Raw genomic sequence first — 27,295 nt, forward strand, 5'->3', positions numbered from 1 at the left:
TGGAGATCTGCCATAGAAGACACTTTAGAAGACTCAGTTGCTAGTCTAAATCTGTCTGGAAAAATTTGTAAGTGGATAGTTCAGTCTTGTTCAGGGAAGCCTGGTCTCAATACCATATTCTGTGCTGTAGGGTCACAGAAGACTGTACCAAACAACAACCACAAAAGGTAAAAAAGAAATGCAAGAGTCTATAGGAAGGCACAGTTTAACGTAGAATATTTAATATTAAAGGGAAAACTACCATAATTCTTGGACATTAGTATTTATCAAGAGAAACATGACTGTTAGGACTTACAAGTGATTTCATAAAAAGCAGATTTTTTTTTTTAGCACCTCAGTTAATTCAAGGCAGCAACCCCTTCTACTTGGAAATCCTAGCCACCAAGAACATGTCAACCTTCTGCTTTGGTTTTTGTACTCTTCCCCCACTCACCTGAAATACCAATTAAGTGCAAGGCTTCAGTTTATCTTGAAAACATTTCAAAGGATTAAGCAAAACTATCAAAGCAACAACATGACTGACTAATAACCTCCCATAACTTTGGATGTCCTTTGGAACAATTAAATCGGAGAAATAATATTGATACATAAATATATACATCAGGAATACAGTACTTTTAATAGGTGGCCTGTAACTGAAACTCAGGTTTCAGAAGAGATTAGGTTACCTCCTCTTTGGCTTCAAGAATGAAATACAAAGTCCAGGCCTTCAATAGCCTTCCCCCGATAATAAAAGTTAGATGCAAAAATCGAATAAAGAAACCATGAATGAAGGATGACTAGAGAAATAGAAATGTGCGCGCATATTTTCTAGAGGTGCTAAGATTCCATGATGATGAGCATGCTTTGAAAGTAAGGGCAAATTGTTTGATCATACTTTATTAGACGCATACAAGAGAGTGAAAAAAAATGTATGAGGTTTTTTGGTGCCATGCTTTTATTTAAATGAAAAGGAAAAACTACACTGTACCACATAAGTAGCAATGACAATATTTTACAGCACAGCATTTGAAAAAATATGGAAGCAATGCTCCACAGAAGTGGACAATAAGCACACAATACACTGTACATTTTTCAACAGTGCCCATAATTAAATAGCGGAATTTGGCTTTAAACAGCCAAACAATAAAAACTAACAGTCATACTAAAAATTTAAAAAATGATTTCAGTAGCTATTATGACTGTTAGTTTGAAATTTTGCTTTAGAAATTAAGATGAGTGTTTGGCAAATTCAGTCATAGCAACAATAATAATACCCCTGATGAAAGCACCAGTGTGTTCTGAAAAGGTCAGTGATAAATACTGGCCCTTGTGAAAAGCTTTCTTCCTTTATTTTTTAAATGTGACCTCAACCAAAGATCCACTGTAATTAAAAAATTTGCAGGCTTAAAAAGGAAAAGTATCTCTGTCTCTACTTTTCCTGTACAGGCAGTCCTCGACTTGCAACGTTTCGAATTACGTTTATAAATTGACACCCTGTTTCAACTTTCTGACATCAGTTTTGACTTTACAACACTTGATCTGACAATGCCACACCAGCGAACAAGTTTGCTGTGTTGCCCATGTCCCTGGAGAACATCTGTCCAAACTTCCTTGGACACTTTCTTTAAGAAAAACCTGCAGCCAAGACTCCTGAGGAGACTCCAGCTAAGAGCCCTTCAAAAAGTCCAACCAAGAGCCCTTCAAAAAGTCCAGCAAAGTCACCTCAACGAAGTCCTTCCAAATCAATATGATTGCTATTTACAATATAAATGCATTAAAGTAGCTATATTATTCATTTATAATTGATTGAGTACAAAATTCCGGGTTATTTTTGGTGAAAATAGGGTATCAGGCCTTGGTTCAGGAACCAATCCCCATTTATAACATTGTCTTCTATGGAAAAAAAGGTTCCGAGCTACGACGTTTTGACTTAAGACGCAGTTTCCAAGAATCAATCATGTCTTAAGTCCGAGGACTGCCTGTGCTAAGTAAAATGCTTTGCTGCAACCAATGAAATTTTCAACTGCATTATTCACATTCTACTTTTAGACATTGCACAAATCTTTTCAGACCTGTAGACAAATATAAACTCCGTAATACATTCAGTCATATTTAAAAAGATTCAAAGAATTCCTGTCATGTATTTAAACTCACTTTGTTTAAAAGGATGTGTATGCATCGATGAATGTTGCAAGTCTGTAGTAAATCATAGGTTTAGCTTTAGAAAGAAAAAGTCTCCTATGATAAAACTCTTCTCGAGCTTACTCAACACAGGCATATATCTGTCAGTTCCACCCCCACCATGGACTTTTCCTAAAAAATTTTTTGCTGTTTGCAAGTTTTCATGGTTACTCAAAAGCTTTTCCTACAGTAAAGTAGTTGCAGGAGCTATCTAACAGGCAGAATGTGCAAACCTTTTCCCCCCCCTACTTTTAAATTTTTATTTATATGCTATATACACAATATGTATACACTTGAAATATAAGAGTTACATATCCTGGTCATATACATGCAAACAGTAAGAATTAGCTAACCACAAATAGTTTTGAGCCACATACATCATAAACATGTATTTTAAAGTTTTTTTCTTGTTTTTTTTTTACATTTTTAACAAATATACATAAATATAAGAACATAAATTACAGTAAAATATTGACAGCATTTCTGAGAAAATGTTCATAAACAACCCAGATGCATTGATGCCTAAGGCCTTATAATAATTAAAAAAGTACTGTTCTAAATTGTTTAAGGATATCTCATTCCTGTGCATCTTTTATATAAGTAAATGACTACATCATTGTAATGAGGCTAGATTTCTCTCTAAGAAGACTGAGAGAAACGTACATAATTTTAGTTTCTACTCCTAATGAAACTGAATGGACCACATAGTTCTAGTACAATACTGTCTTTAAATTTACAGTCATCACAACACTGAAACAGAACAGGATCACAAATCATTCAAGTCTTTTCCTGAGAATGAGTTTTTTTCCCCAACTAATCCTCTGGTATACATTGCCAAAAAACCCACAGATTTGGGGGAGGTTTCAAGTTTGTAGTTTTCTTCAGAATAATGCTATGATTAAAGTGATTATAAAAAGAGAAAAAATGCTAAATAATAATAGCATTAATAAAGTGATCAAACACTGTTTTGAAATAAAAATGCAGCCCTTTGTAAATAATACTGATGTATGTTCCAATAGTTAATTTCATAAATGGTTATATTTGTTATAAACATATTGAAATGTTTAGGTTTTTTGTCATGTTTATTTTAAAACTGATAATATGAAATTGTAATTAATAAGTGTATGTCAAGAAAGTTACCTTTTTTTGTTGTTATAAAGGCAGACATACTGGAAACACATATCTATCTACAGGAAATATTATTTAAGTCTGATAGCATGGATACACAGAGTAATTCCTGCCTGTTAACAGAGGGCAAGGATTTGGGGCATCAGCTACTTCACATACTGACTGTGTATATGTTCATATCATGTAGTAAATTAGAGCTAATCCACGGTATTTTACCCCTTAAAACCCAAATGGACCCTCAAGAAAAGGTGTTAAGCTTCTGCAGGTAAGCTTTCAATAAGTGAAGATAGGAACATAGCCACAGCTAGTTACCATGGAGAACCTGATAGCTGTGAATCCTTACTGTTGGCTACCTTGTAACAACTTGTTCCATCCTACCTGTGCCCTCAGTTAGGTAGGAGTTGAGGTGGTCAATGCAGACTTCGCCAGTGAATTTTGTGAGTCTTTTGAATATTTTACTCGCTAAGAAGATAATGTAATCTGAAGGAAACCTCCCTTTAAGCAGCTCAAAGGTTTTCCCCTATTGTTTAGTTGAACAGTTAAGCAAACCAGTATTTACTTGGTTGAAGTTGATTGTAAATACTCAAGGGGGAACAAACCTTCCAGTAATGTAGGTACAACAATACAGAAAAAGGCTTCTAGAGGAGTACCTATTATGGCTCCTTATAAACCACTTGTCTGTTAGCCTTCAGGGTAAGGTTCACTGAGTAAAAGTAAATGGCATTGAAAAATGTTTAAAAAAGGTGTTTCCTTATAGGAGAAAAATACCAAAAAAAGAGAAAGTTTCAAGACAAACACAAAACAAAGTAAAAGGCAACAAATGTAAAATATAATTCGTCACTACAGATGAACAACATTCAGTGCTTCAGTGTATCTAATCAAAATAGAGCAACTATACCCTCTACACCGTATTAGCACATACAAATCTCCATAGATGAATCAAATATTTCCATGACCACTTGAAAGCATTACCAAGTGATAATCGTCTGTATTCCTAAACACTGTGTTTACATTCCAGTTGTGCATGATAATAGAGCTTGGTGTCCAGTTTTAAGTTCTAAAAGTCTTGTTGGCAACTAGAAATCTATTTTCTATAGGCAGTAAAGATGAAGTGCAAGTGTATCAATTGTCTGAAGCAAATATTTTCCCCATCTACTATGCCTTGGTAGATAAGAGTTTTTTAGGAGTTACAGGTCTCTTAGTTTGCCACAAATGGCTGTGAATGGTAATTGCGTCAACACTGGCAGACAAAGTTTTAGCTGGTATGTGGCTAAACTGCTTCCTGTCTGAGTTGTATTTATATAGTCCCTCTATCATTTTCTTTGTGATAGATTTGGGGCCTATCCCAGTCAGTTTATTGATTTCTTCAGTGTCAGGGCAGTACGTATACAAAGATCTGAATTGACAGCCTGAATCCCGGAACAGGATTAAGAAGTTATTGGCATCAGACTTCTCCATTTCCTTTAAAAGAACAAGAAAAAAAGGGGGTTTACAACATGTCATTTACATAGTAACTAGAAATCCCTTAAACTCATAGGGGTGTGTGCCTATCTAGACATCTCTCTCTAATGTGTATACACACACATCTATCTACTTATCTACTGTACATATTGTGATAATCTTTACGTACTAGGTCATAACAGTAGTGTCCATAGTAGCCCCTCTCTTTCAGCCAATGAAGACAACAGATCGGAGATCACAGAGACTATTCCAATCTTTCACAAAGCATTTACATGGCCATGATAGAGATTCCTTTCCAGTCTTTTCCTCATCCTGAAATATCTTCCTAGATAGGCTAGATGTAGGCCTTATCTTTACTTTTATATGTAAAAACATAACCTTACCTCCAATATTTTCTTCTTCTGACCTTCATTTACTTTTCCAGCCAGGCAACAATGAGCCAAAGCATTCTGAATTATATGTTTGTTGGATTTTGCACTAGGTTCTTTGTAGAGCTTTGGTCCTAAGAGAGAGAACTGACAAATCAGCTAAGTGAATCAGTAAACTATAATCATTTTAAACACTATGAAATGCATTTTCCATTTTATCTTTGCATGTACTGCAAACCTAGCACCCAAAGGAAGTGAGCAGAAACTAGACATGCTACACAAACAGACTGACTGTGATTCATCTGTGAACATATCACGATTGCATCTGGTAAATTGTACCTTATGTTCAGTGAAGAAACCTAATCTTTAAAACACTGTTTCCCCTAACAATACATCTTTCAGTATTACAGCATCATTAAAACAGTTTGGGTTAATATATTTGGTGTCATAAAATTAGGATGACCCCTTTAACAAGTGTTGAAACAAGACAATCCACTCCTCCCTGCTCTCTACATGGTCAGCTGTCTGTGAGCTACATACAGCTAAAGAGGTGGGAGGGGGAACCCAGGTGATATGGATTCTTTAATGAATCTTTGGTATTTAAAAAATGGTTCTTTTTTTTAAACACGATGCAAACAATAGTGTACTGTTAGCATAAAAAAAGAATTCTTCATTTCCTTTTACATTAAAAAATTTATGGAACAGATTTTTCCCTGTAAAGCTCGTTGTTCGTTCTCTTAAGTCTTTGGTTCTAGACTGATCCCATGTTTTCTTCTCTTCTCACCTGTTACTACAGAAATGTTAGTGGAAAGGTATAGAAAAAAGACTCATGCATAAAGTTACTTTTGAACATTTGGTGAATTGGAGCCTAAATGTGTAGTTGATTTTGGTAGTTTAATGCATTGCATTTTCACTACCATTTATGTTGTTTTAAATTATATCATTTTAAAAAGGAGATAAATTCTGAATCTCTAATAAGAATCTTTAGTTACTTCTTACACTTTAGCACGCCCCATGAATGTTACCGGTACTGACCCGTGTATTCCGTAGCAGAAGCCACTGAAGAAGTTGTAGATGCATTTTCCCAATCTTTTTCCCCATTGCGACTACCACAGCGACTTGGAGATAAGAATCCTTCTACAGACTCAGACCTAAATATTTTGTAAAAATATGTTTTCTTTTCAGGATTGAGCAGATCACATTTAAGAGAAAATTCCCTATATTTTCAGCCGAGACGCCTTTCAACATAAAAAGAAAATTAAAATGCCTTTAAGATAGAAGACTGAAGGATTTGCATTATACGTTTTAGGTCCAAAACAGGAGTAGCTCTTCACATGTATCTTCTGAATGTTTTAATAAAAATGGTTCAAGATTATATTCCTGAAGAGGAGGAAGAGTAACTTTCAGGCAGCATACCAGGGAAAGAGTTCTGATTAAGTCTATTAGCATGCATAATCGTCTTACTAAATGGAAGCGTTAATCCTTTATAAATGTACTAGCAAAACTTGGCAGAACTTTATAGAGAGCAAGCTTGCTCTTGGACATGATGATAAACTACAAGTAAATGTTCCTTCATTACTACTTTTGATATTATTACAGCAGTTCCCTGTGATGACTACTATAGTGTTATGATTATAAAACAATTTTTATGATAAACGTTTGCTTTCAAAAACATCAACCTTTGAGGCTGAAAATATTCAAATGTTCGTGGTTGGAAAGTGTGACCAAATCCTGTAAAGCTACATAATTTTCTTTAAAAGTTAAAATAAACTCTAAATTTTCTTTGAAGGGGGCTGCTGCAAAAATAGATCAAGTTTGAAACTTGCCATGGAAACTGTCCCAGCCAGGAAAAATCTTGCTTAGTTATTTAAATAAGAAGTTAAGAATAAAAATAATTTAAAAAATAATTTCTGGACACATTCAGTGGACATCTGGTAAAATTCTTAATGAAACCCCATCCATCTTATTTTATGTACATTCTCAGCTTTTGTATGAAGTACGCAGGAGTATCGGAAAAGGAAAAACAAATCTTTGACATGAGGAAGAGAGGAACATCATGGGAATCCAAACTTGCAGTATATTATTATTAAGCGTCCTATAAATTATATGCCTTTAAACGAATTCTACTAGATTTTATAGCTTTTTAGGAATTCAGAGCTCTGAATCAAATCTGAAGTCATAGTAGGCTGCACTGGTAGAAGTCCGGTTTTTACATTAGTTACAACACACTTATACCTGGGCTTTGCACAAGTACAAGAACACAATAGCAGCTAATCTAGTTTAAATAAAATCAGTATAGATGGGTTTTTCCCTTCCACATACTGGCTGCACAGAATTATAGCTAGGGACCTACCTAAATTGCAGCACAAAGGGTTTTTTGCAGCTGACTTGCAGTGTGCAGAGCCAATTTTACAGGCATTTTGCTGCAGCCATGCCCCTTAGCACTGATTGGCAGAGAAGCCCCACCTGCTGGCACAGATTGGCAGAGAAGGCTGGGGGGGAAAAGGGACCAGAGGGCATCCGCCACCTTGATTGCTAGCTGCCTTTCATGCAGCCCTACCCTTCATTGCCGATTGGTGGAGAGACCCTGGTGGGAGAGGGGGGCAGAAAGGGAAGACAGGGCAGCCACCATCTTGATGGCTGGCTCCCCTTTGTGTGGCCCCACCCTTCAGTGTTGACTGGCATAGAGGCCCTGGGGGGAGGGACAAGAGGGTGGCCACTACTTTGATTGCAGGCTGCCCCTTGTGCCACCCTCCCTCTCTGTGCTAATTGGTGGAGAGGTCTTGGCAAGGGGAGGAAGGATGAGGAGGCAGCCGCCATCTTATCTGTTGTCTTTCGTGTCTCCCGGCCAGTCAGCACCTTTAGCTCCTGGCAGTGAAGACCACAAATTATGTCCCTAATTACAGTATATCCCCTCTCAAACAGAATCAAGCACCTGACAATGAGCACCTGACAAATTAAGCAACACATTAACTCATTTTTGATCAGAGCCATAAGTATGTAACTTTTCCTTCTCTCCTTTATCCTCACTCCTAATACAATTTTATGACTTTTCTAGATAATGCTGACTGTTATATCATTCTCAAAATAAAAACAATAAATTGGTTTCTAACTAAAAAAATATTCTGATGTTCAGCCGAGGATGAAGTTTTGTTGAGCTTCTGATACTTTTGTATTATTAAGAAAAGAACAATTCATTAACGTTGCCAAAAAAAGAAAAGAAAATTAAGGACTACACAACACACAGGGGATCACAAGAAGCGAACAAAGTTTCTACAGGTTGTGACAAACTCAAACACATGAACTAAACAGACTGCACAGAGGATGTAAGGACTGGCTGTCTTTAAGCATTCTGATACACAATCAGGAAGGCTTATTTTATATGAATAAATACTGATTAATGTTACATGAAAGTGGTATTGCAGTTTTACCTTGGTGTTCTCTTGCCCGACTGCACGCTTTCATTGTCTCCTGTATTCAGGGATGCCAAAGAAAGACTAGATACTGAAAAAACACGATAAAGTTGTGAACCTGGATAAAAAACAAAGTTAAAATTTATAAAAATGTGGGCAAATAGCAAAGAGTCTGTTCATTAGACTCAACACCAGCATAAGTAATTGGCAGGAATATTTGTAAATGAGTCTTTTGCTCCTATAAATTATATACCTGCATGCATATGTGGCATGCTAACTTTGTATTTGCAGACACGGGGCCAAAAAAACAATTATTATATGAATTTGGGATCTTCTGAAACATAGTAGCATTGATGTAAAAATATGGAGTTAGAACGTGGGCAACCTAAGCGATTAAAAGTTAAACAGCACCAATATAGCAGGTCAAAATCCACAGGCATTAATTTCCTATTATTAAATGGATTACAAGGGGTATTTTAAATTGCACTGAAATGAGGTGGCGAGCAGAGTTAGCAGAGTATTCCTGGCAGAATAAAGGTTACTGAAAGTCTGCTGCTAAAAACATCAGTAACTACACTCCTTTCTTTCCTCTAACTGTAAATTCTGAATACTTTCTTTGAAATCGTAAAATAGTTTAACACTAACAATGCAGAGAACTTTTCCATAAGATCACACATGCAGTAAAAGGACCAAATGAAGTAGACATAAGAAAAAACGTCGACGTGTAAAGGAAACTTTGCTGTTAGTTTTTAGTTCTGTCTATGTTAAAGCAGCAGCTTAAGGGTTCTTACCTGACAGTCACCATTTAATTATCAATCTTTATCTCCCAAATGTTCTACTCATTCTTAACTCTACAGGTGCAAGAAGAGGTTAGTGGCTGGGAAGAAAACATGGATGCGCACAATACAAATCACATACATTGGTGCTTCAGCTGGTTTTCATCTAGCAGACATCTGTTTGTTCTTATATGCATGCACGCATAGTAAGTCAGTAACATTTGTCATCTTTTAACTGCTGTTTGAAAGTTTTACTTTTATTAGCCCAGTTCAATCACATGCAACTTCAAAAATTGTACATCAGTTTAGCATATGATGCTAATCAATGCACATTTCAGTTAGTAGGGCAAATCAAACTGGTGTTTTAGAATGAACAGACTCTTTCTAACACTGACGTGTGTTACCTGGTGGACCTTTGACCGGAGTTTTGGGTGACTCAATATGATCTCTATGAATTGATTTTGGACGTGGCTTTTTTTGTTTAGATGAATGTGGGCGTGGTTTTATTACAGTATCCATCTCCTCCATAAGCTTCAACTGTTTCCGTCGCATATATTCTTGCTTAATGAATTCTCTGCGTGCTCTGTCATCTTCTTTCTTCTGACGTTCTTCCTCTGTCTTGCGCCTAAGAAAACATCAGTTAAGCAGAAAACTTTGAAAGAAATAAAAGATATGGACATAAACAAAATAAAACAAGGTTTTATTTGACAGGATGACTGACTTTCTAGGACAGAATGACGACTGAATAACTTCTTAGACAAGGACAATGAAGTAAGACCCAATCTATCTACAATTAAGCATAGCTTCCAACATCATGCCTCTTGAGAAAGTAGTTGATTATGTTGAAAGGTAAGTTACCAGCTTGGAAAGTGGCTACTAGTGATGTTCTTAAGATTCATCCTGGGCTTTGTCTTGCCTAACATTTTCATCAGCAATGTTGGTGCAGGAACTAGAAGTGTGCTTATGAATTTTGTAGAAGACATTAAGCTGGGGGGCACTGCCAATATGGAGATGAGCCAGAACATCTTAGAAAAAATTTATAAAACCTCGGAGTAAACATAAAACTACATGAAATGTAACATCATGAACTTAGACCAGGCTTGTCCAATACATGGCCTGCAGGCCGTCATGCGGCCTGCTGAGGCACTTTCTATAGCCCACGGTGCCGCGATGGGAAATGAAAGTAAACACGGTTTACTTTCGTTCCCACCCCTTGTCCCTCCCCCAGCCCTTCAGCAGCTTCCTAATGGCTGCTGAAGGGCTGGGGAAGGGACAAGGTTCCCACACGCTGCGTCAGCGCGGCGCGGCTGGGTCCCTCATGGGGATGGACCCCTCTCCAGCCGGGGGCAGCACTGGCTCCAACTGCTGAGCGGCCCCACCCGCCCCGAGGAGCCGGTGCTCACCCAGGCAGCCGCAGCCAGTGCCACGGGCTCGGGGCAGGCGCAGGACGAAGCCTTCATGGGAGGACTTCACCGCCAGGTGGCGGAGGAGCAGCTCTGCTCGCAGGCCTGGGACACGCCGCTCACTGGCAGGGAAGATGAATGTGCGGGAGTGCCCGTGCTCCTGCCCCTAGCCTGTGCCCTGTGCTGCCAGAGTGGCCCACGTGGAAGGCTAAGCAGTGGCTGTTGGCACTGCCGGCCCGCACCTGCCTCCTTACCCACCCACTTCAAGCCAGCCCCACTGCCCTGCCCTGCCCCACAGCAAGGCAGCGCCTGCTCCACCGGCCAGTCTCCCCCCGGGCTTCTCATGCGCTGCTAGGGATGGGAGAAGCCTGGCTTGGTCTGCACCGGCCAGCAGAAGCAGTGGCGGAGCTGTGTGCCACTCAGGACAGGACGAGTCTGCACCGGTCAGTCCCAAGCAGCACACAGCTCCGCCACCGCTTCTGCCAGCCAGTGGAGACCTGGCCAGCCTCCTCTCATCCTCAGCAGCACAATGGGAAGCTGGCTTCAGCTGCATGCTGCTTTTCCTGGCCAGTGCGGACCTGGTTCTACCCAGGTGGGTCCTGTAGCACCATATCAACCCTGGCCTGGCTCCACAGCTTTTCCAGCACCAGGTCAACCTAGTTGTAGCCAAGCAGCTCCTGCAGCCTCACGTCAACCCAGGCATGGCACCAGGCCGGCCAGGCACCAGAGCTGTAAAAATACCGTCCCGTGTTTGGATTGTGTTTGCCTCTGTTTCTTTTTGTACAGGATTGGGGGTTCAACTTGTTACTACTTGTTAAAGATGTGTTACAAACAAGTTATTAATTCAGTAAAAGTAAATCTCCTTGAAGATTATTGTCAAAAATGCCCATAATTTTGTTGCTTTGATTAGTTTCCAATCTGGCTGATATCTCACATTGGATCCGTCAACTTGCATTATGCTTCTTTCATTCATTGAGAAATGAGTAGAGTGAAAGTGTTTATTTTAGTCAAGTGTTTGGTATTATTTCAATCTTGCTTTTATATTGGATTTTAAACCACATTTCCAGACCCATTTCATTGTCACTTCCTGCAACTTCATTGGTGTCAAAGGTCACATGACATCACTTCCTGATGTGATACTACTTCCTGTGAGGTCTTTGAATATGGCTCGCCAGCCCACTGGGTGATAAAAAGTTTGTGATCTGGCCTCACATTCAAAATGGCTGGATGCCCCTGACTTAGACTAGTCTAAGATGGGGGCTTATAGAGTTGGCAAGAGAGGGACCTAGTGCACTGCTTAATCAGAGGATTACTATGAGCTGCCAAGGCTAATTTAATTCTAGGATGCACTAAGAAAGGTCTATTCAGTTGAGACAAGGATATACTAGTGCCACTGTAAAAGCAATAGTAAGCCTTCATTTATATATACAGTTCTAACACAGAGTCAAATTACTTCTCTGCCATTGCTGTAACAAGGCACTGGCCTCTCCCGACTTCTACCTATGGCATGTGGCAGCGTTTTCAGTTTTGAAATAGGCTCTGTGATCATGGCACTTGTTTGAGGAATTGTAAAATATGCTTTAAGGACTCAATGATAAGTGGTTGCTTGTGAATGCAGGGATCTGAACTTAGTGGATCAGGGGAAAACACTGGACTAGAAGGAGCGAAACTTTCAATTTTGGCTTATTCACTTTTTTCTGACAGATTTTAAAACCCTTGTGTCATAGTGTAACACTATGCTTCAAATTATTTAAATCTGGACTTTTTATTTTTTCCCACTTCAGTGCTGAGAATCTACCTTTATTTGCACTATAAAATTTTGAAGATGTACCTTATTTTATAAGGAAAACAAAGTCCAGGGTCATGTCTTCAGCCATTGAATGGTACCAATTTACACCAAGGAAGAGCCTGCCAAATTACTTTAATACTGGATTGGGAAGCTGTGCCTGAGTCTGGAAATGTGGTGAGTAACACTACTGCAAATCCTGATTATACTGTGTAAATAAAAGGAATGGATAGATGATATTTAGCCCTAAACTGGTGCAACTTACTTGAATCCAGTGTAAAATTATCCCAGGACAAATCAGAGGTAAAACTATAATGCTGCAAAATACAATGGGGTAGGTGATGTCCATCTGCAATTTAACTCAATATAGCTGTTTACTCAATGTGAACAAGGCTATTATCTGGTCCCTGACTAAGGTGTTATTACCACCCAATACATATAGCTACACTGGGATACCTGTATTTAGTCTGCTCTGGATTCTGGAGTAATTCATGTTGCCACACAGAACTGATAAGTTATGTCAGTGCAGATGTGTTGTCTTCCCAAGCCCTATGGCTCATATTCTACTCTCAAATACTTAAATATCTTTTAATTTAAGTGGGATTATGAATATACACACAGGACAGAAGATAATCTTTCACTAACCTTGCCAACAGCAAATCTCTCTTAAATCGGTTTAAGGAAAAGATTAAATAAAAAGTATTGGGCTTACAATGGAGAAAGAGGTTTGCTGTATAAAACAGGAAACAGTGGCCACACTGCATTTTGATCAGTATTTCTGATATACCACTGACATTTTTAGCAACAGTAGAGTTTTCCACGTTATCCTTGTTTATGTTGTCATCAGCATGTGCAATTAGTTTTACCTTGTTTCTTCCTTCTTATGCTCTAGCTCTGCTTCCAGCTGCTGCTTTCGTAGTAGAGTCTCTCTTTCTCTTCTCAACCGCTTTTCCAGCAATGCTGCCCGTTTCACTGCCATATCATTTTCTGCCTTTTGATCATCCTAGCAGCAACAAGTCAGAAGGAAAAAGGTCTAAAGATTTTAGAGCATTTGGATACTGTAGCTGAATTACTTCAAGTCATTAAAAATCTCTTTTTTAAGACTGTTTATAACCTACTAATTATATTGAAAAAACTTTTAAGCATCTTCCTCTGACTACCAAACCAAACTCAAGACCTCGCACTTCTCCCGGTATACACAGACATTATTCATTTAATAAAAATAAGAATTTACACCTTCCTTATAACAAGATGACACTAGGGGTCAATCGCCAACCCCAGAAGCACTAGTGGCAAAACCGGAAGTGCCAGCAGCAAAGCCGGAAGTATTGCTAGGGCTTCTCTTGGTGCCCCCACTCCCAGGCTGGTGAAGGCCAATCTCAGGAGGGACATGTGCTCCCCCTATATATGCTCTGCATGTTGCCGGTGTTTATCTGCTGCTACCTCCATGCTGAGCCACAGCAGCTTATATTAGAAGGAGCTCAGAGATCAGCTAAGATGTCAACAAAATAATTTTTGTTGGAATTTTCCACTTCAAAGTTGTGGCAACATTTCCATCTCGCTTTTTTTTTTTTCCTGATGAACCTGCTTGGTTTCCCACAAGCCCAGCTACCACCTCACTACCCCAGAGCCAGGAGCCTTGCAGCTTCTAGGCTCCCAGCTTCCCATAAGCCCACCAGACAAGGCTGCCAAGGACCTAACCTGCCAGGCTGGTACAATAGAGCTGAGGATCCTGGAAGCTTTGACAACTGTGTATGGCAGTGTGCTCAACCGTTTTGCACCATGGGCTAAATAAGTGGTATGGGGCAGGTTCTAGGGAAGGATCTCTTGCAGAGTCAGGTCCTGGATCAGGCCCTGCATGCCCTATCTAGCATGTAGAACCATGCTATCTGGCCTGACAGGCTCTTCATTGGTCCAGAAATTTGGCAGTGGGGGGAGTGGAAATTGATACTGTCACTACTCCCCTGCTGCCAAATTTTCAGATCCATGGGGAACCTGGAGAAATGGATGACATGGCTCCATGGGCCAGATCTAACTCCCTGGCCAGGGGTTGAGCACCCCAGCGTATATGGAAAGTGACTTGCTTTTTGCCTGCTTCACAGATGATCCATCACTAAAGAGCAGGCACAAAATTCACCAGATTTCTCTTGACTTTTAAAAATATTATACGCACACACATACACACAGCAGGAACTTAAGTATTTTAAAAATTTTACTACTGCACTATTAATGTCCATACAATTTTTTGCACATGTAGAGTGCTGCATAGGTAGAATAACAACAGAAGACTAACTAGGCCTATACTGATTTCTTAGAAACTTCCTTGAATGCACTTAAAACATTCGAAGTTCTGCAGTTTATCTGCATAAAAGTGACTTGTCACTCAAAAGTCACAATTTTATAGCTACTCCAGGATCTGGAATATCAGCAAAGGTTGTCAGCAGGCAGAAGGAAGGTAAGGAAGACAAAACTATAAAGTAAGATATTATGCAAACAGGCCTCCAAACTTTATGCACATGTGAAATCGCAATCAACAAAGCAAAGCCTTCATAAGTCAAGAGGCTGTGAACCAAAAGAAACAAACAAGTTGGCCTCAACCCTGTATATTTCATAGTTTCAAAAAAGATTTGATGAACAGCATAAAAGGCAGAATAAAAAAAAAAAAGAAAAACCATGTAATATTACCTTTTCTGACAAATTTAAACATTTTAATTTGATTTTATCTCTAGTTACTATAAAAAAAACAAAACAAAAAACCCCCCACATCACATGAATGCAAATAATTCCAACGCATTTCCAAATGGTGGATTTAGGGAACATTAAGAACACAGGAGATGGTATGATTTGCCATTATTTCTCTAAGGACATGTTTAGATAGTTAATTTATTGTGGCAGGCTGTTGTGCCCTCAAACATGCTGTGTTGCTCTTTGCAGGATACCCCCTGAACTGGAAGCAGTGTACACACACCTACAAAGTGCTCTGAGACAGTTAATTAGAATCAAGCAGGTGAGGTTTGGGGGAACCTAAGAGGCTAATTAGTTAAGGGAGGCATAAGCTTTGGTAAGCCACTCTACTTCATCAGATGCTAAATGGAGGTATGAACTAACCCTATGCCCTGGTTCCAGCAACCCTGGAAGCTATGTTGCTTCCAGTTTAGGATGCAGCCAACATGAAGCAGCACCATTTGATTGAGGGTAATGGTGGAAAGGGGGGGCAGGGGAGGAGGGAGGAATGCTCCAGCTGTTTATTTCTATGCCCCCAATGTATTAATTACTTTGTTTATCCTACTGACTTTTTCCAACTCACTTTTTGTCTCTTTCAGCAATGACCCCTCCCCAACCCCTTTTCCTTTGCATTTAAATTCTTCTCTATTGAAAACCTTTTATTTCTGCAAGTCCAGTCATAGCCTCAGAGGAAGTAGGCTGTTGTCTATGAAAGCTCATGTCTCTCTGGAACATTTAGTAGCCAAGGTGCCACCCTGCCTTAACTTCTGCCTATACTAGATGCAGAACAGAGATACCACTAATGAATTTAAAAAAAAAGAAGGGGGAACAGCATATGCTAAAACTGTTTTCATGGAAAATAAGGCAATCCTAGTTTAAGACCACTTTAGATCAGGGGTGGGCAATTATTTTGGCTGGAGGGTCACTTAAAGAGTTTTGGCAAGCTGTCAAGGGCCACAAGGGTAGCCCCTCCCCTTGACAGGTGCCTTGTCCCCAGTCATCCTCTTGGCACCGGAAGTCCTGCCACAAACCCCTGACCTTTGTTACCAGAAGTCCCTCCCATTACCCCCAGAAGTACTCCTTTTGGGAAGGGGGTTTGCCATCTTGGAACCAGAAACACCCCCTCCCCCCAAGTTATATATTAAAAATCAAACATCTACAATAACTTATTTTAATTTTACTTCAAAACATATTTTGTCCTGATTTGTATGTTTGCATTGTGTATATAGAGGTGATTGCATAATACCTCAAAATGAAGTCTTATTCTTGTATATTGGGGAGGTTAGGGGGGTATGAATTGGCAGGTATGTGCACGTGTGTTTGTGTGGGTATGTGGGGTGTGGGCATGAATGATGCGTGCTCCTGGAGGCTGGGGGGGCACAGTGACTGCCCACAGGCACCATTAGCAGCACTGGTAGCAGCTGATCAAAGGGGGTACACTGCCAATCTCAGGGGGTGCATGTACACCCATGTGTACCCCCTATGCATTGCGAGTGAGTGAGTTTGTGGGGGATGTGCGAGTGTGTATAGGGTTTGTGGTGGGGCTGTGGGGTGTATGCAGGCAGAGGATGGCTGAGGGGGATCCGTGGGGGGCTGTAGATGTGAGGCCCCTCCCTACAAACATGCCCCCTGGCAGTGCACAGTCATGGCAAGCTGGGTGGAAGTGCAGGGCTCATACCAGTGCCCTGGGGCTGGTGGGGACCTGGAGTGGAGCAGCAGGAGCACAGAGCCTGGGCCAGCTAGGGCACAGGATTCTTCTGGCTCCACTGCGCGGGTCTCACATGCCTGAGTCCAGTGCGACGAAGCCAGCAGTGCAGGTCACGGGGCTCAGCTGGGATGGCAGGGAGAGGGGCAGAGCTGGCCTAGCTCCATAGCGCAGAGCTCCCCACTGTTCCCCATAAACTGTGCATAGCAGTGAGCTTGGATGGGCCGCCAGCTCCATCACATGCATCTCCCCCAAAGGTGTGCGCAGCTTGGGTGGAGAACGTGGGAACTGCATGTGAGCCTTGTGTGATGAAGCCAGGTTAGACCCCACACCCCTGCTGGCCTAAGCTCCATGCTCCTGCCACTCCACCCTAGGTCCCCACCCAGGGCACCGGCGCAGGCCCCATGCTCCCAGCCAGCTGTTGCTTCACCCCTGCCTACCACCACCACTTCTGCCACTGCTGCCACCACCACTCCCACTATCCATCGCCACCACTGCCACCATTCCTACCCTCTGTCCCTGCCCACCACTGCTGCCATCCTCCCCCTGCTACTTCCCTACCTTCTTGCCTGCCCTCTGCCCTTCCTGAAGTCCCCTCCCAGCCCTCTGCCCACTCACTGCCAGTTGCCCCTGCTGCCGCCACCACCACCGCTTTCCCTGCCTGCCGCCACTGCCTCTCTCCCATCTACCGCCACTTCTCCACCTGCAGGGCCAAGGTCAGGGCCATCCCATGGGCAAGGGTGAGAGCAGAGCGTGCGCTGCCCCTGTAGGAGTGAGCAGGGCTTAGCCCCATGTGACTACCGGAGGGGCAGCCTGGGGTCAGGCTGGATACAGTGAATTGGTAGGCACCTGCCTATGGGCTGGATGAAATAGCCTGATGGGCCAGATCCAGCCCAAAGGCCATAATTTGCTGCCCCTGCTTTAGATATATGACTCAGTGGAATGCAAAATCTTTTGACCTCCAAGAAAAGCTTTGAAGCCTGCATTCAACACACTGTTAGCTTCTAGCATTCAAACTACCTTTAAAAAACCCAACAAAACAACACCACAAAATAAAACAAAAAGCACAGTGACTGAAATTCTGCTTAAATAGAAATATTCTAGTACACCGTCTTATCTTTTTAAACAGACATAAAAATATGCCACTTTTATAATAAACTCTAAGACGACAGGTACTCTAAGGAGAAATTTCCAAGATCTTATTTACAATTCTGGGATAAAGTGAGAGGTAGGCAGCTTATTAAGTGTGCATATTAATAATTTATGGTAAAAAAAAATAAATCTACATTCATTAAAACATTTTCCTGACCCCCAATAATTCTGAAACACCTTTTCAAACGCTCTTAATTTGAAGAGATCTTCTGTATTCAAAATTGCTATGAAAGCTCCAATGGTCCCAAAGCAAGCATGAGCAGTGAAGGTTTGAGAGTCAAATACCAAGGACATCACAGCACTCTGAAGCACTGACCTCAGTGGTTACTGAAGTGCCATCTCTGAATTAAAAAGCCCCCTTGGAAAAAGATAACTTGCCCAACAAACATGCACCATTTTAGTTCACTTACCTTAAAAAAGAATCCACAACACACTTTTTGGTCATCCTCGAATTGCTCTCTATCACTCTCACCTTCATATTTCTCAACAGGAACTTCAGCCTTTTCAGGTGGTTTTAAATCCGAGAGGGAAACTTCAATTAAATTAGCTGTTTTAGGAGTGAGAGTTGGCAAAACTGGTTGGCTCAGCTGATCTTCATTTGGTGTGAGGCAGACCGTTTCTGTGATTGGCTGAGATAACACTTCAGAAACCTTAGATTCAACAGGCTTGAGCTCCTTCTCTTCTGATTTTTGTTCACATGCCTCCAAAGTCCCTTTTTGTTTTTGTTCTTCTTTTGCTACTTCCTCTTTAGCTTTGACTTCTTTCAAAAGACTTCCCTTTAACTGAGGTTCAGCTACACGTTCCCCATCATCCCCAAAGCAAACAAATGATCTAGTCTGAATGGGAACCTGACTTGGAGAAAATCTTCTTAAACGAGGAAGACTGTCCACAGACCGTGGAGCAGTCAAGGTGCGATTTAAAGGTGTTATTTTCAGTTCATTTGGCCTAGGAGTCCTTTGCATCTTAATGGGAAAAGAGGCATTTTTTTTGTTAGAAGACTGTGGGGATTGATGAGTAGGGCGAGGAGATTCCACGGAAAATGATGCAGTGGGAGATGATGATCCTGTTTGCCTCAATGAAGATTTAAGCTCTCGAATTTGCTTCTGAGGAGAAGGCTGAGGAGGTGAAATAACCCAGGCTTGCTGCTCCCGCATTTGCATCAACATTTCTTGTTGAAGGGAGAGGCGTTGCATTTCCTGTTGCAGGAAGTGTAAAGAAGAATTTAATTTTTCAATAGATTTTGTATATTCTAAAATGTCTCCTTCATTTAGAGTTTCTTCTGAGGGACTTGCCAAATTCCATTGCTTTTCAGAATCCATGGGTGTGGAAGGGGTCTTGGACTGAGAATTTTCAGTGCTTTCCTTTATTACCTCCATAGTTTTACTAGTTCGTTCACCTGGTTTTTGAGCTTCTTTTTCTTTCAGTCTACCACTTTCAGTGAAGGATTTCTCATCTTCAGCTCCTACGGCTTCTTCTCGAAGTGGTGATATTCCATCCCCTTTCTTTTTCACCACGTTCAGAAATGCTGTTCTTCCCATTTTCTGCCTCTGCTTAGTGAAGGCAGCTTCAACTTTCTTTTTCTGAGCTTCAATGGCTCGCCTTTTTTCCTCCAGTTTCATCCTAAGATGGACCATTTCAGAGGCCAACAACTGTGTAGTATCTCTTGCTTGAGGAAGGGGTGTTTCCTCGGGTATGTGAGCCCAAGCAACTACATGAGGAATGTTCAGCTCAGAACCTTCTGGGGTAGTTTTCTGCGAACTGCTTCCACTGCTTCTGCTATCTGTATGATTCAGTTTCCTAAATTTCTGCTCTGCAAAGCTGGTCATTTTCACTCCTGAGCTTGAAGAAGCACTGCTGCCTGCTTGTGATTTGGTACTTATTGAGCTTGGACAGGGACTTAATTGCTCTCTCTGGTTACTAGCTCGTACATCATAATCTTGAAGAAATTTAGATGGTTCTTCCATGTCCGAGTCCATGCTCACCGTGTAATCCCTCAAAGAAGAATCCTCATCCATAGTTTCAGGAATATCTTCTGATGGAACATGTATTCCTGTGTCCACTTCAGTATTGTCAGTCACTGGACTCAGAGCACCTTTTGTGTCTATGATGATGTCAGGACTAGGCTGATTTAGTTTAATGTTTGAGTTAAAAATGCTCATTTCCTGGTTATGAAGAAAGAACCCATTTGTTATTTGGTCTGGCTGGATAACACCAGGAGATTTTTCAGTGTCATGTATTATCTGCAAAGCTTCTTCAATGCTTGGGGTCTCAATCTGATTGCCAAAATCATCTAAAATTGCCCTGTTTTGCAAAGCTCCATTTGGAAGCCTGTACTGGTTATTTTCATTGGCATTTCTTTGATTTGTATTTAGAGATGCACTGACTTCTGGGTCAGTAGGAGATACTATGTCCTTTTCTTCTTCAATATCTTGAGTTTCCTCTTCACCATTTACTGGCTTAAAGGACAGATTTTTCCTAATGTGTTTGGGCACGCGAGTGTTATTTTGTGCAAGACCTTCATTACTAACAGATCTAGTAATTCCTCTATTTGGAGTAGATATCTGAATGCTATTTTCTTTATCAAAAGAAATGTCAAAGGAAACTCCATGCACTGATGATCTAAATGGGATGAAAATAAAACAACATAATTCATATACATTTTTTAAAAATCATATACCATTTAAATATTCTTCTAAAGTTGTAGTACTCATGAAAATGGATTAGTTTAATAAGATAGCAACATATTACAAATAAGCAAATTTAATTCAATTTAGCATTTTATCCAATATTCTTTTATTATTTTATACCTTCCTTTAATTCAAACTACATTTACTTTAAATAAGTTATGCTTATGCATCTTATACATCTTAACTTCACACATACACAAGTTAATATTAATGGCAATCTGGAATAAACCCAAGAACTTTGAGGAATACAGAAATTGCCATACTGGATCATAGCTGTGGTCCTTCTAATCCTGTTTCTGACAGCAGCAAGTCTATTTCCAACTCTTACTAATTAGCAGTTGGCTTACATTCTTTAGTATAAAACCATATACCCTTTCTAGTCTAACCTGTTTGTACTGATCTACATAATAGTACTTTTCTATCCTGAGCTGATGGCCAGATGGCCTTCTATTGTCACTTTTTAGTTGCTGTATTTACTTGAATCCAAGATGAGTTTCTTTATTTAATATGGGAGGGAAAAAACCCTCACCTTGGACTGGAGTACAAGATGGCAGTGGGGCAGGCAGCTGCTGCAGCTCTATCTTCAGCCCTGACCTAGGGCTGGGGTGAGAGCTGCAGGTGCTCCCCACCCCCACCCCATTTCCTCCTCCCCACTGGCTAGCCCCCTGGTTCCAGTCCCACTGCAGCCAGGGACACAGAGCACATGGTTGCTTCAGTCGCAGCACAGTAGCAGTGGCAGCAGCTCCAGCCTGGGCTCCGACTGGAGCTGCTGCTGCAACACCTGCATAACCAGGCTGCAGCTGGAGCAATTCTACACCCTGGCTTGGAGGGGAGCTAGAGGGTAAGTGGTCAGGGCATGGGGCAAAGAGGCAGAGGCTGTGGGGTGCACAGGCAACAGGAGAGGGAAGACAGCAGCTAGGAACAAGCAGGAGAATAGGCATGGAGGAGTGAGGGGTGAAAACAGTATGGGCAGGTACTGGGTGTGCGTGAACTGATGGGTGGGGTAGGCAGCATGGGATACAAGTGGAACAGGCAGCAGGGGGTAAGGTGTGGGGAAGGCAAAAGGCAGAGGTCATGCTGCCTTATTTTCCCCACTGCCACCCTGCCAGCCACCTCCCTGCCTACTGCCTCTCTCCTCCCTGGCACTGCTTTCCCTGCTGCAGTGGGAGAGGAAGGGAGATGCATTTAAGATGATGCTCTAATAATTAGATTCTATATATGAAAGATTTTAACAAATATATAAAATTTCCCATATACAGAATGGAATTATTGTGGGGAGTTCATCTTAAATTGCAAGTCATCTTAGAATCAGGTAACTACAGTATGTTGTTAAAAGATAAAGTATATTTAACATCACTCATCCATTACGAAATGTTGGAGCAGTTCCCATCTCTTGCAAATGCTGAAAAATCATATTTATTCCTGCTCAGTTTTCTGTTAGCAAGTTTCTAATGCACAATATTGCTTTTATTTTTTCTGAGTACTTGATTCTCCAAGTCTCTTGGGTGAACTCTCTCAAAGGCCTACTGAAAGTCCAAATGATGCCAGCTATAGGTCATTAATTCTTAAGCCACCTCCTATGTAACGATTACTCACCTTTTCTCTTTGGGCCAAGTTCCTACATACCCATCCATATATGACATAGATGTGGACCTTCTAATAACTCCTAATTGAAATTAAAGCAATGTATCCAAGTTAATACTTATGGAAATACTTGGAAAAACATTTTAAAGTGAGCTCAAATTAGTATAACAAATCAGTTACTTTAATTATTCATACAATAGCAAGTGATCAAGCTTTGATTTTGTTTTGTTTTGCTTAAATTGCTTTTTACTTTAATGTGAACAAGAGGATAGCAATCACTTTAATGAATTCCACTGTGCACACTATACCCATCCCTTAGAAAATAAAGGTAATTTTATTGCTCCATAAAAATGTTCATTATGCTATACAATAATGGGTACAAGCCATGTTCCACAGAGTCAAAACAGAAGCCAAGCTCCATTAAATGGATAGAGGCAATTTTTTTTTTTTCAAAAAGCACTTACTAAGGTACACTTATTTAAAAAATAATATGGGTCCAATCTTAAGCTTCCATCTGTGAATCTCCCAATGAAGCCAATAATTCCTCATGAAGAATATTTACAAGAATATTAATATGATGAATGTAATTTAGTTCATAAAACAGAATCAACTGAACAAGCCTGGGTGTAAAGCTGTTACCTGGAGCAGATGAATAAGGCTGTTGGTGTGTATGTCTAGAAGGCATAAGCTGATGAGGAGGTGTAAAAGTTTGACCCTCCACACTGCAAGGAAAAGCATATTAAATTATGTAATATCTCCAAGATACACGGCAAAAATGCAGCTGTATTTGTATTCTGAGACAGCACAAAAAAAAATTTCTGTATAAGGGAGGAGAATTTGTTGTAAAAACATAAATCTATTAACTGAAATAATACAAGTATTTGAATTGCCACCTTAGAAAAAAAATGAAGTTAAATAGGAAGTTCTTCCGCAGCTTTCATAAATGGCTACAGAAAATGTCTTATTAGTAGAACTTTTGTCTTTTAACTTATTGAATGTTAATGTTTTCTCACAAAGGTCACTTCTATGGGTTTGACAGATTGTAAATACATAATCAAAAAACAAACAAAGGCTGTGTCTTGCTGTTCACAGCTGATAGCACCTACAGGACAGGTTGCAAGAACAGTATCATCATATACCACTTTTTGCAATTGCTCGTAACTGTCCAAATATTTATATGCATGAGGTGGCAAAAATGTGATCTGTGCTAATGTCTTTGCAGTTATAACTAAAGTTTTTACTACAGAACCATTAGTTACAAAGCTTAGCTTTATTTCTGCTAAGTATACTATACAACAGATGCTGGTTTGTTTGATCCAAAGAAAAAGACCTAAACTAGGTATTTTAATCTAGAAAGGCTTCATTAATTCAGCGAGTTAATAATCCCTGTGCTGTTTTAGCATCTGAATGACAAATACATTACTAGAAGGATAGAACATGCTTTTAAGGAGCCAAACTCCCAAAGCATGTTTTCTTGTGCAGCATACTTTTCCCCTGCAAAAAATAAACTGCTGGAAATTGGGGTGCATGGCTCAAGTGAAAGACAGGAGTGCCTACCTCAGTGTACACTGCCTCATTTGGGGCTGCAGGTGCAGTCTGCCTGCTGGGGATGGAGCTGGCTGCGTGCAGTCTGCCTTTCTAGGGCACCTGGGGCTGGGCTTGTGGGTATCCCAGGGCTCAGTTCCACTGTATTTTCTTGCTTGCCAGCAGCATATGGTTGGGTGGGATGATCTACTTGGGGCTGGAGCTGCTTTGTGGAGGAGATTGGACTAGATGACCTCCTGAGGTCCCTTCAAACCCTAGCTTTCTATAATTTTAATATATATAAAATTATAGAAAGTTAGGGTTTGAAGGGACCTCAGGAGGTCATCTATCTATCCATCTATCAGGCAGCTGCAGTAGGAAGGAACAGCACCCTGTGGCTGCTCCATTAATCCCTTGGCTGGTTGTGGACAACTGCAGTAGCAGCAGCACCCCTTAGGCTGCTCCTGGGACAGCCCTTGCTGCTGAGGAAGGAACTGTTCACCACTAGCCAGCAGCTAGGGATGTAACAGGGTGGTCTTTTCCTTTAAAAGGGAACACTCAACCGTGTTGAGAGGCTGGCTGCAGGGCATCTGGGGCATTTATATATCACCTGTGATGTGTCAGGGATCTATCGCTTTGGAGCATGCAAGCTGATGTGCACTGTGCTGTGCCACGTGCAGTTGTACAAGTGGTGCAGAGAGAATGGCAGTGGTGCATTTTTTTAAACTAAAGCACCTCTGAGATGTTTTAGTTCAAAAAAGTGCACAGCCACCACTTTCTCAGCGCTGACACGTATTTTGCTACGTATACAACCGGACACCTTTCAAAGTGCCTGGTGCTGTGGTGCTTATATGTGTAAAAATGCCCTTGGATAGCCAGGGACTGTCCTCCTCAGAGTTTAAAAATCTTCCAGAAGAGTAAAGAGAAGGGGAAGAAGCAAACTGAAAGAAACTGAATGAAAAATAGGGCCGGGCTGCCGTGATGGGAGCCAGAGCCAAAGGGCTCCTCCTCAAATCACCCAGGAGAGGGCAGAAGAGTTTTCATTTTGTTTTGTTTTGGTTTATTTGTTGCCTAAAAACTGGAATATGTGAAAGGACTGGCAGAGGAGCTCCTCAGGGAGCAAAAGCCTGCCTGAAGAAGTCAGCAGTTTGCTCTGTTAACCCCCTGTTAAGCAGCTTGCCTAGTCACAGGTTGTTGCCTCTTCCTACTGTGCTTCCCATATTTATGCTGCTAGCAAGGAAAACGCTTTTTTCCCCCCTCAATCACTATTAGAATAAATCCTTTGATAGAGAACTCCACAACATAATCTTGAGGTATAGGCTGTAGCTGTTTTGGTCTAAGGACATAGGTAGACAAGGTTCTTTGGGTGAATCTGATTATCTTATTTTCCAACTATTTAATTAGTCTAATAAAAGGTAGCAGATTCACCCAAAGAACCTTGCTTGTCACAACTTGGTCTTCACATTTTTGTCTCAGTGATAAATTTCCAATCTCTCTTTCTGAGGTTCTTACTATGTGCTGGTTGTGTGTTTCAGAAACACACATTATCATGCTTCAATTCAGCAGAGGTTATTTATATACTACTTTTATTTCAGCTACCTGCTTTAGCAGGTTTGGGGCTCTGACCCTGGAGTTGGCTGCCCCTTGGTTGTCAGATTAGCTTGCTATGCTCTCTGGCCTCTGTAGCACATCCTATTTACTGCCTGCCAATGTTAAATGTCATGATGGATCGGGGGGGTGTGGGGGTGCCTTTAGAAGTCAGAGAAGCCCCTTTATGTGCTTTCCCTCTTGGTACAGTCCTCAGGACTCTTCTTCCCCTCAACATAGTCTTCAGTGCTTCTCTGCCCCTGCCCTGCACAGTTTATCCAAGGCCTGTTTCCCCATCAACATCAGCTTCTTTCCTACCTTGGAGATCTCAGAACAACAACAGAGTCTCCCAATGCCTGAAGAAGGGTGCTTGTCCCCAAAAGTTTGCAAAGAACTTTTTTTCAACTGCACAGTCTGATAAAAGATATCAACATCTACCCAAATAAATCTGCCTGCCTATCCCCTATAACATAGTACCATGGCCACATCTAGTCACAGCCCTTCCCAAGTTTCACAGGCCCCTGATCCAACCTCAGCTGTCTCCAGTGTAGCCCCTGGGCTCAAATTCCCTCCTACTGGCCACCCTCAGTTCTGTGCAACACAGCGTCATCTGCTGGATGCTTGGAGTGGTTCATGGGGCAACCTTTCTTGGTAGAAGGAAATGTTCCAGAGTACCTTCACCAGGGTGTCCCATGTGGCCTCTATTCACCCCTTACTAGCTACCCCATGCCTCATGGCTGTCATCTCAATGTTCATCTAACCTGGGGGTTGCCCTTCCCTAGGCAATCCCCCATTTTCACCTATAGCTTAGGGTTGTCCTTTCCAGGGCCCTTCCCTATGTCTACCTGTAACCTAGCAATAAGCCTAGGTTCGCCTTTCCCTAAGTCTCTTCCCATCACTTCCAGCTGGCTTCATCCCTTCTAGCTTTCTTGCTTGTTGACTGGCACCAACCCCCCCATAGCTTTGGTCCCCTCCAAGCACACTTTCTCCAAGACTGCCAGGCAGTGGTGTTATGAGGGCAGGACAAATAGAAGGACTGCCCCTGGTGGTGACTTGGGGGTGAGAGGTAAAAAAAAAGGCAGCTGGTTCTAGCAGCCATGTGGCCGCAAACATGATCATTATCATGGCAGGAACCGGGAGTTGCTGCTACCTGTGCACCCTGGATACTTGGCCATGTCCCTGTGCTGCTGATGCCAGTGGCGATGTTCTGCTGCAAACTTCAGGGAGCTCTTCTCTCTCCCGTGTCCTGAGCCCAAATGCCTGCTCTGGCTCAAAAGCTAGGCTTATAGAGCACCAGGTTTCACTCATTCTGGTCACATGAGGCCCGCTTTCTTAACTGGGCCCAGGGAGGTTTCATTAGCCCAACAGCCCTGCCAAAGCCACCACTTAAATAGACATCTGCAGCTCAGCACCTTACCATATTCATGTCTTCTCCAGGTAAGTGGTTGGTAGTTTGTTACGGTCTTCAAGCTAGGACTCCTAAGTCCTTTCTGCTGCTTGTCTCTTTGTAGTTGGCACCATTTTAAGCTGCTAGCAGTCTTACAACCACATAATGCCACCTTTACTCTCAATCAAAATAACAGGGGTTAGGGGCTGCCTTGTTATACCTATATGCTACATGACTGATCTTATTACAAACATCTAGATGGATTCTTAAAACTTCCTTTTTTATTGTAATGACTGCAACAAAATACAATCTTTTTGTTTAATTGAAAGAAGTCATGTTTAGCAAAAGACAGTTAAGCTCCCCTGGCAAAATCTGCTTCAGGGAACAGCAAGTCACTGATCATTTGTTTTTGCATAATCCATAGCATAGACTTACAAGGTCATTGCT

At 41.3% G+C, this 27,295-nt stretch overlaps 1 protein-coding gene across 4 annotated transcripts in view; it reads right to left on the reverse strand.

The window, feature by feature from the left end:
* Positions 1-3,245: 3,245 nt before the first annotated feature.
* CAMSAP2 (calmodulin regulated spectrin associated protein family member 2) overlaps positions 3,246-27,295 on the reverse strand; it is a 186,895-nt gene continuing 162,845 nt past the window's right edge. For 2 of the 4 annotated variants that reach the window (XM_019530676.1, XM_019530678.1), the window contains 9 exons: positions 22,990-23,072; positions 22,363-22,432; positions 18,490-20,698; positions 13,365-13,501; positions 9,714-9,934; positions 8,552-8,651; positions 6,156-6,271; positions 5,136-5,254; positions 3,246-4,752 (listed from right to left, as the gene is read on the reverse strand). In XM_019530676.1, coding sequence (XP_019386221.1) covers positions 4,447-4,752; positions 5,136-5,254; positions 6,156-6,271; positions 8,552-8,651; positions 9,714-9,934; positions 13,365-13,501; positions 18,490-20,698; positions 22,363-22,432; positions 22,990-23,072 — 3,361 coding nt within the window. In that variant the 3' untranslated portion in view covers positions 3,246-4,446. The remainder of the gene's footprint in view (positions 4,753-5,135; positions 5,255-6,155; positions 6,272-8,551; positions 8,652-9,713; positions 9,935-13,364; positions 13,502-18,489; positions 20,699-22,362; positions 22,433-22,989; positions 23,073-27,295) is intronic. The other 2 variants (XM_019530679.1, XM_019530677.1) reach the window with 1 other exon arrangement.

The sequence above is a fragment of the Crocodylus porosus genome, unplaced genomic scaffold (genome assembly GCF_001723895.1).
Source record: "Crocodylus porosus isolate Cpor-Errol unplaced genomic scaffold, CroPor_comp1, whole genome shotgun sequence".
In the NCBI taxonomy this organism is placed as follows: domain Eukaryota; kingdom Metazoa; phylum Chordata; order Crocodylia; family Crocodylidae; genus Crocodylus; species Crocodylus porosus.